General features: G+C 44.3%; 2 protein-coding genes across 2 annotated transcripts in view; one reads left to right on the forward strand and one right to left on the reverse strand.

Moving 5' to 3' along the window:
• The window catches only part of Bicra (BRD4 interacting chromatin remodeling complex associated protein), a 30036-nt gene extending 25279 nt beyond the window's left edge, over positions 1–4757 (forward strand). Inside the window, exon 8 of the mRNA XM_086836895.1 lies at positions 40–4757. Coding sequence (XP_086693021.1) covers positions 40–2298 — 2259 coding nt within the window. The 3' untranslated portion in view covers positions 2299–4757. The remainder of the gene's footprint in view (positions 1–39) is intronic.
• alpha-Man-Ib (alpha-Mannosidase class I b) lies at positions 4747–9087 on the reverse strand. The gene is made up of 6 exons (XM_020944105.2): positions 8632–9087; positions 8263–8538; positions 7584–8085; positions 6704–7044; positions 6456–6643; positions 4747–6388 (listed from the first exon to the last, which is right to left on the reverse strand). Exons 1-6 carry the CDS (start codon positions 8728–8730, stop codon positions 5734–5736), a joined length of 2061 nt encoding a protein of 686 aa, XP_020799764.2. The 5' UTR covers positions 8731–9087; the 3' UTR covers positions 4747–5733.
• Positions 9088–9207: the final 120 nt, after the last annotated feature.

Genomic DNA, 9207 nt, shown 5'->3' on the forward strand with positions numbered 1-9207 from the left:
AATATTGGTATTTTTAACACTTTTAAACTCTAAAAACAGCTGCCACATCGCACCTCGGAGCTAGTGCAGATGCAGCATCTGATGATAGACGATCTGAAGGGCGAGATCAATGACATTCGCACAGCTGAGAAGGAGCTGGAGCTCGAGCTAGAGCAGCAGCAACAGCAGCTGAAGAAGGAGGAAGAGCATACGAACAGCGAAAAGGTTGATCTTCAAACTGAGTCCAAGGTCAAGGATGAGATTGTGAAGCAGGAACCAGAGGCAGAAGCCGTGGTGGATAAGTTTGATTTGCTAAAGAACAGTGCTGATGTCAACAAAGCCTTCAACAAGCAATCGCAGCAGCAATCATCTGTCAAACTGGAGGAAAGTAACGAAGCAGCTGGAGAGCAGCCTGTTAAGAGCGAAGGAGGCCAGGATAAGGAAGCCGCGAGATATATCAAGAAGGACTACGACAACTTCGACATCGAGTCCGAGCTCACCACCAGCTTTATTATGAAGAAGGTGGAAAGCAAAGCGGCGGCGGGCACCAAGACTACTGAGAATAGCTACCAGGAACCGCAGCAGCAGCCGCAGCAACAGCAACAGCAACAACATATCAAGGGCAATGGCTTAGTGGATCCAGTGGATCAAGATGATGGCTGGTATTGCCTGCAAAAGGAGCTCAATCTGATGAATAACGAGCCCATGCAGCAGCTTAATGGCAACCAGCCACACCTGCCTATCCATCGCCAACAGTCACAGCCGCAGCACCATCAGCACACACACTTTCTTGACAGCTCCAGTTCCAACAACAACATGATGAACAACAGCAGCAACCACATGGCGGATCTGTTTCCTAACGGCTGCATCGACAAGAGCAACCAGAGCAGCACCAGCAGCAGTAGCAATAGTAGCTGTGCGAGTGGAAATCCAGCCAAAAATAACCACTCCTGCAGTGGACAGCGCGAGCAACCACCAGTGGTCATGGACGCGGAGCAGCAGAACCAAAACCAGCATCCAGCCATCAGCGAATTCTTCAGCAGCGATTCTGATGTGCAAAAGTCGGTGGAGACGCGTCTGGAGGCCATGTTTGGAGAGTCGCCCGTCCATTTGGATGTGAAGAGCAGCAGCGATGCCCATGACATTGAGTCCAATTTGGACGAAATCTTTGGTGACTCGAAATCGCCTGTGGTAAACCATAAGAACAAATTGGGAATGTGGGTGCCCGATGCCACGTTCATGCAGCAACAGGCGCCTCCACAGCAGCAGCAATATGCAACAGCGACCCAGCAAGCACCACAGCAACAGCAGCAGCATCACATCGAACTGAACTGCAATAACAATCCCCGTTGGATGCAGAGCATGGAGGCGCACTATAGCGACTTCTTATCCAGTGGCACGAGCAACGGCGGCGAGCTGGTGAATGGCGTTGGAGAGTCGCGGAAGCGGAGCTGGGATAGCCAACTAATGGGGTCCGGCAGCGATATGGACGATGACAACAGCAACAGCAAGCGGCTGTGCACAGCCTCATCGTCCTCCTCGTCATCACCCATGTCCTCGCAACAGCAGCACGTCCAGGTGCAGCAGCACAGACTCTTGGATGCATCAGACATGCTGCCCACTGGCTTCCCGCAGATGTTGATGGAGCAACAGCAACAGCAGCAGCAACATGGCTTTGCCTATGGCAACATGTTGGACACGCAGCAGCAGCAGCAGCACTTCCAACACAATATGCAGCAGCAGCAAATGCAACAGCAGCAGCAACAGCAAATGCACGTGGGCCACATGGGTGGAGCAGCAGTGGCCGGCGGTGGCGAGTACGATGACGACATCAGTCGGCATGTGGCCAGCGCTATTGACAGCATCCTGAACCTGCAGAACAGCGGTGACTCCTTGCAATTCTCCTTGGGCTCAATTCTCGGCGACAGCATGCTAGACGATCAGCGGCAGGCCGCCGCCAATCTGCCGAGCTGCCAGCAAGAGCAAGTGCATCATCAGCGACGCCGACAGCTGGGCGAGGAGATGAACGATTGTCTGATCAGTGGTGGCGGTGGCTCTGTCGGCGGTGTGGCGGACAACAACAGCAGCAACATTTTGCTGGAGCATCACCATCACCAGCAGCAGCAGCAGCATCAGATGCAGATGCAGCAGGGCCACCACCACCAGCAGCAGTCGCACCTGCAGCACCATCACCACAGCCACGGCCATCCGAGCATGGCTCAGCAGGCCCAGGCGCAACATCTGGGGCAGCTGAACGACTTTAGTTGCGTGGCCGGCGGCGGTCTGGACGATCCGGTCAAATCGATCATGACCTCCTGACTTGGAGCCTTGCCAGCAACGGCAGCAGCAGCGGAAAATGCATCCTCAAACAGTCTGATACTAGAGTTTAATGCCACGACCTTATGAAGAGCATTAGATAGCAGCAGTGACTTCCTGATTGTATAAAGATAGAGAGAGACCCCGTTTTAGTTGTTTGTTTGTTTGTTTGGTTATTGTTTGTCCCCTTCCGAGCCTAGATCTAAGTTAAAATCGTAGCATAAATTGTTTTAACACCCATTTGTTTTATATACTTTAGTCCAATGTGTTTTGTACAATATTTTAACGAAAGCCCTCACAACTACGACGAATTACTTAAAGCGAATGAATGCGCAGACAGGAGAGACAGAGTCCCAAAATAAAGCCAAGAAAGCAATTGATGTGAATTGAAAACTAAACGACGAAAATAGCATTAAATGCTTCTCACTAAACGGAACCTAAGTAAAGTAATTACGTAGCTATCACTGCAACTAAGACAGATGCAGGCCCCCTAGACAATTATTTAAATGATGGAACCAAGACGAAGAAATGTACGTAAGAAAATCAACTGAAATGATGCGCAAAAGAGGAAGGAGGAGAAAGTAAAACGAATTGGTTGTATAATTCATTATTAAGTTTACACACAAACAAGCATGATGAACATGAAGCAATTTCTGAGAAACAATTCAAAATCCCGTTGCCAATTTTGTTGTTGTCGTTGAAGGAGGAATATCAGACAGAGCAATTTATGTAGCTGCATCCAATAGCATCCCAGATAAAAATATATATATGTAATTGTATATTTATTTATGCATTAAGTTGCGCCAGAGTTTTGTAAATAGTTAGTGAGCATGCAGCACTTTCTGCCCAACAATTATAAATAATATATATATATATGTATAGCTAAGCATTTTTAACGCGGGGAGGAGATATACATAGATATGATTTCCAGCGCTTTACGTACGACTGCTTCTGATATTACAGACAAACAAACTATGGACGACGTGCTCAATACGAGGGAGTAAAGGAGAATATTTCGGCATAGGCATAGCTACGGGTGTCATTTGGGAAATGCAAATGCAAAGATCTTAGGGATTAACAACAAGTGTACCAACTACATATGGCAAACTACGAAGCAAACCAAAAGCAGTTCAAAAAATCACCATTTTAGCCAATTTAGTTTAAACATTTATATAAATTATTAAATCTATTGTAATATCTTATACACTTAACAATAACAACAAACAAAAAACTGATTGATTGATTGAAACGAGAAGCAAAGATAGGAGTAGCAGGCGAGGCGAGCAGAGGAGCAGCCACAGATAACACACAAATTAACGAATCGTATCAATTGTATCCTTGATCTTGCGACAAATCTCTGACTTGTGATTTGTGCCACGTTTTAAATATATAGATGTCTGATTAGCTTGTAAACAAAAAACAACAAACAAACGTACATAATAAATACGATTACAAAAGTCTAAACGAAACGAAGAAACCCACACCACTCACTCAGTAAGCCACAGCCAGTAGGAAGATTGGTGGGCCTCAATTACATACCAATTACAATACTAACTAACTACTTTAATACCACCACTAAAACACTCCTGCATACTACGGATACGTACTACCAAACATTGGACGGATTGCTTGTATTACGTGTGTAGTCTGTAAGAGAACTTCGAGAGGTACCATATTTTAAGATGTGCTTCGTTTATCCACCGCCACGCACCATCCATGACCCCCGAACCTGCCCGCACCCATATCCGAATCCGAACCCCACCTGCCCCCTCGACTATTAGTTGCATGATCTTGAATTACTCTTCTAGTTATTACTTCAAAGACAAATAACTTTCGTGTAAAAATTGTATATGTAATAGCATAATTTAAGTTGGCAAACTCCAAACCCAAAAACTGAATAAATTTAAATCTATTGATAGATTAATCGAATGCGAATCGTTTCAAGTTGTGTTTAAAAATTAATTCATGCCCCCCAACTCAAGCCCCTTTCCAATAGCAAAGCACAGAAAAGGGCAGTGGTGTGTCGTCGTCATTTCAATTGTTCAGCTAGAAATGTGTCTAATTGTAATTGAACCTAAGGAGAAAACTAAAGATTTTTAAGCAAACTTTGTGAGTTTTAATTAAAAACATCATCAGTATAGGGAGAATGAGACAGCGAGCAAAGCAAAGTAAACAAATGAAAACTTTAATATTTGATAGTTTATTAAGCCCATCCATTTCATAGTCGTCATAAACATTAAGTACATTAAAAAAGAAACAAAACGAAACAAAGGATTCAATATGAAAATCTCACTGAAACGCAACAAAACGAAACCGAAACCGAAAGAAAGCCCAACTAAAAACGGAAACTAAATAAAATGAAAAATGCAATCAAAGATTATCATGCATTCGCGTTTTTGTACTGGGTAAAAAGAAATGTTCTTAGGCAAATAAAGTGAAAATTCCATAAAATTTTAAGAAAACTCTTGCATTTTATTGTATCGGCTGTTTTTCCTTTTTATCTTGGGATTGAAAATAAGCCGTAATTGGCTCAGATTTCCTGTGAGATTCGTACTTTTTAGATTACACACAAATTGACTTTGTGCTCCTAACTTCTGGCTAAAATAAACACATACACACATTGAACTACGAGAGAGATTACCAAGTTAAAACCTTCTGGCTGAGATGGATCAGCAATGGCCCAATATCGAGGTGCTTATATAGTAAGAAATAAATAATTACAAAATAACAGATATCAGTACAAAGAATATAGATACAATTGATCACCGCTGATAATTAAAAACTCCAAGCAGGATAAGTCGATTTTTAAAGATTTTGCCTAATTCATTCTGCAAATCTAAATCAATACATTGCATTAGTTAAAGTACTATTCCAATAACATTGCTTAACGGAAAACTATTAAAATTGATTTTGAATTATTTTCGCTTAAAAGTGGGAGATACATATATGTACAAGGAGAAAACATTAAAGAATTTTTCTTTTATTTTTTATATTGATATAAAAATATGCAATTAAAATTTCATGGAAGATATACCTTTCCTTACATCTCCTTATCCTTTTTGTTAAAAGACATTCGAGGTTCAGGGAGCAACGCCATTTAAACAAATAATTTAAAAATTATTTTTTTGTATACAAAAAGTTGTTTATCCTACAGGTAGTTTCAAAAACGTAGCATGTACATGTAGAATTTGGTGATCTATATGTATCTCCCCTTCTTAATCAGAATCGACCCATCCCAGCATGGGACACTGCTTCTTTCGATTGGCCACCAACTATAAGTGAGCTCGGCCTAACCCTAAGCTTAGTATATTATTTGGCATTTGCGCTAGAGTAAGAGATTATTGCAGCTTAAATGCGCCTACTCCTTTCATTCCTGTTTCCAGTTAGTGCACTACGCCGACGCAACTAAGTTGCGTTGCCCTCCAATTAGTTGGCTAATTAAGTCTTGAGCGGATAGACAGGCAGTGGATGGCCTTCCGAATTGAAAACCCACTGATCTAAATCGATCTCCTTGCGGTCATCGCTGAACAGCAGGTAGAAGTACTTCAAGGTCTCGCTCAGCCAGAAGCTCTCCATCAGATCGCGTAGGCGCGTGCTCTGCGTGTTCTTCACATTCCCCAGCGACGTGTAGCCTGCGTTCACCTTGGCATGTGTCTCGAACGCCTGGAATATGGTCCAGCCCATGTCCTGGTATGTGCGATTCCCGGTTAAAGCGTAGAAATAATAGAGACTCTCAACGAACTCCGGCCGAAGCAGGTTATGTGCATCGTTTGGCTTCACATAGATGTCCTGTTCGTCCTTATCGGTTAGTGCAAAGTACGAAATCTCTGCGGCCAAGTGTGTGGGATTCATCATGTAGGTTTGATAGCAAGTATCCATCAAGTCCCTCGCCAGGATCAAGTGCGAGTCCGGCATGCCGTTCTGGTGTCCCAAAAGCAGAGTACCCGGCAAATAACACGTTAGGTGGTCCATTTTCGGCTTGAAATCTTTGCCGTTGATCAACTCGCCAATGTAAACCCAATGCTCCCTCGGAGTGCGACGCATTAACTCAGTTAGCACGCCATCAATGGCCTGCATGTAGTCTAGGATAAGGCTGAAAGCAAGAAACATAAGTTTAGTATAATACTTAATACTTATTATATAGCAACTGCAATACTCACTTATCGTTATCTTTGCGGCCCGTCTGAATCCATTGCTTGAGCAAGTACTCGTAGTAAGAATCTCCTCGTGCGCCTAGTGAAATGGTGGCATAGTTGCGGAAGGTTCCCGTGTTGGCATTGATGAATATGGGCACGAGGCCATGATGCTTTTCCAAATCATGCACCTTCTCGTTCACTTTGTGGGCAACCTTAAGAGTTTAAACAACATTTTATGGAATATATTTTAAATTACAAGAGCTCTTCCTTACCTGTTCGTAGATGGAAATATTTGTGGACCGACTCAGGTCACGGAACTCTAGCTGAATGGTGGTGACCTCACTGGTGGAACTGTCCGGTGACCATTTTGGGGAGTGTGCCGATAGATCGCCGAGATTTACGTCCGAATAGGGAATGCTAGACGGCGACAGGAATGCGGGCAACAGGCGGTTACCCAACTCCGATGCCTTGGCGAGAAACATGGTGTCCCCGCTCAGATGATAAGCAGACAGCAAGCCACCCAGAACCCGTATGGTCACCTCGAAGAGATTAACATCGCGCTTAGTATCAAAGCGCAATGAATTATCTATCCAGTCTCGTGCCTCTTTGAATTCTGTAAGTAAACACGGGTTTTTATTCAATAATTTGTTATACACAAACAAATTTAAACAAGAAAAGCTAACTACCAAAATCCGAAATTTGCATATTCTTATATGGATATGGCTAGAATAATATATTTAATATATATTAAACAACCAAACTATATTTTAGAGAGTGAGTTGACTTAATAATTAAACACCATCAGAATATAGAAACAAAATCTGAAGCTGTGTTGTTTAATAAGTCTAATCAATACTTTTAATCTTAACAGGTCTAAAATAGGACGTCTATTTCGTAGAAAAGAAAAACTGGTTTAATTGAAATACATAAATATCAATTGACTGCCTGTTGTTTTGTTTAAAGCGTAAAAAATTTCTCGTGCATGAGCTCGTCTTCTTATTCATTATAGTCTTTATCATTTTAAGCGCTGCCAATAACATTAAATGGATCACGCTCGGTTGAACGCCTATCGTAAACGGCTCATTGGTTATTTGAAAGAGAGATTACTACCTACACCAAACATCCCACGTAAGGGGCATAATGCCAACTCACCATCATCCAAACCCATAATGTACATGGTGTCCAAGGAGTCCACAATGGTCAGACCGAGGCCAAACCACTCGTGCGAGTATTGCGAGATTGGTTTCAGATTGTCGTGGCCCCAGGCATATTTCTTGTAGCCCGCCCAGGAGTGCTTGAACGCGGCCACTACCGCCGATTGACGCTCATTGGTCGCTCCGTGGAAGTGCTGACCTTTGACCAGGAGCGGTTGTATCTTACGCAGATGCTCCTTGAAGCTGACACCGCCCAGCTTTAGTGGACTTTTGATGGCCTGATCGAGCATCTCGCGTTCGCTTAGATGCAGCGGCTGCTTCTGATCGATGGGCTCCTCCACATTATTGAGTATGTCGATCCCACCGATGTCCGGTTCCTTGTTATTCTCTGGAGGGGGCAATGCCACGGCCTGAGGAGGACCCTGCGCGGCCACAGTCTCCGGCAGACGGACCACATTCTCGGCAGAGTTCCCATCGCCGTAGGCCACAATCTCATTAAACTGGAAAAGTGATTGGTATCATTGATATAGGTTGATTTCACTGGAAGTGCGCCCCGCGGCTTGTAAACCAAATCACTAATAGGCAATCGTACTGATACCGTGGGCTATCTTAATGAGTCCGCGCCTTGAGTGCTGTCAATTAAGCACTTATCAATAAAGTAGTCCGCCGCTACTTACCTTATCGCTCAGCGCCTCCGGGTGGGGCTGGCGCTTATCTTCGGGAGCGGGAAGCGCCCCCTCCTCTACAGCTTCGGGCGGCTCCTTCACCGGCAACGGTGGATGGTGGTGCGGATTCTGCAGAGGCAGATGATAGGGAACCGTCTTTAGATCTTCGTCCTGGTGGCTGGTAGCTGTCAACTGATCGCCGGTTAGGCAGAGCACCGCCGTTACGCACAAGGCCGTGATGCCCAGAATGATGAGATTACGCTGACAACGCGGCAGCTGATTCCAAGCCTAAGTTGCGTCGATATGATGCATGGGAATAAGAACAAATGGATGGAGTTTTTTTTGGAGCAGCAGTAGAAACATCTGTCCCCTGGTACTCACCCGCCGCAGACTCTTTCTGCCCCGCTCATCGCCCAGCAATCCCGATGTCGAGCCCGATCCGGGTGAGAGCGTAAGCGTTATGTGTCCACCGTCTTGCATTGCGCTGTGACAAGTGCCGCCGTCGTCGATTTCAATTCAGAGCTCTCTACACTCGCGTTGGAAAGTTGAGTGGGAAATTCCGCAACATTCGCTTCGAATAAAAATCGATGGCTGAGCGTTGCCGTCGCCACCAGCTGAGGGTATTTGGTGCTCCTAACTAACTGAAAGTTGGTGAGGCTACTCTTCGCCCGCCACTTCACTTTCTGATCATTTTTAAACGCGGCCCGGTCATGGATTAATATGAGATTACTCGATCGGACATTAAGCAAAAAATTACAAATAAGAGATTCTAAAATTATTTCTGCCAGGGATGCATGGCTAAGCGACTATCGTCGATAGACAGGGCTGCACCATTGCAACACGAGCTATTATCGATAAGCCGTTTCAACGGTCGCATTTGAAATATGCAAAACGGTTGGCGGCTTAAAAGCTTATTTTAAATATTTATCAACCTCAAACAGAGAATATTTTGAAAAC

This window comes from Drosophila serrata, unplaced genomic scaffold, assembly GCF_035046125.1.
Source record: "Drosophila serrata isolate PLE 108 unplaced genomic scaffold, ASM3504612v1 contig_295, whole genome shotgun sequence".
NCBI classification, from domain to species: Eukaryota; Metazoa; Arthropoda; class Insecta; order Diptera; family Drosophilidae; genus Drosophila; species Drosophila serrata.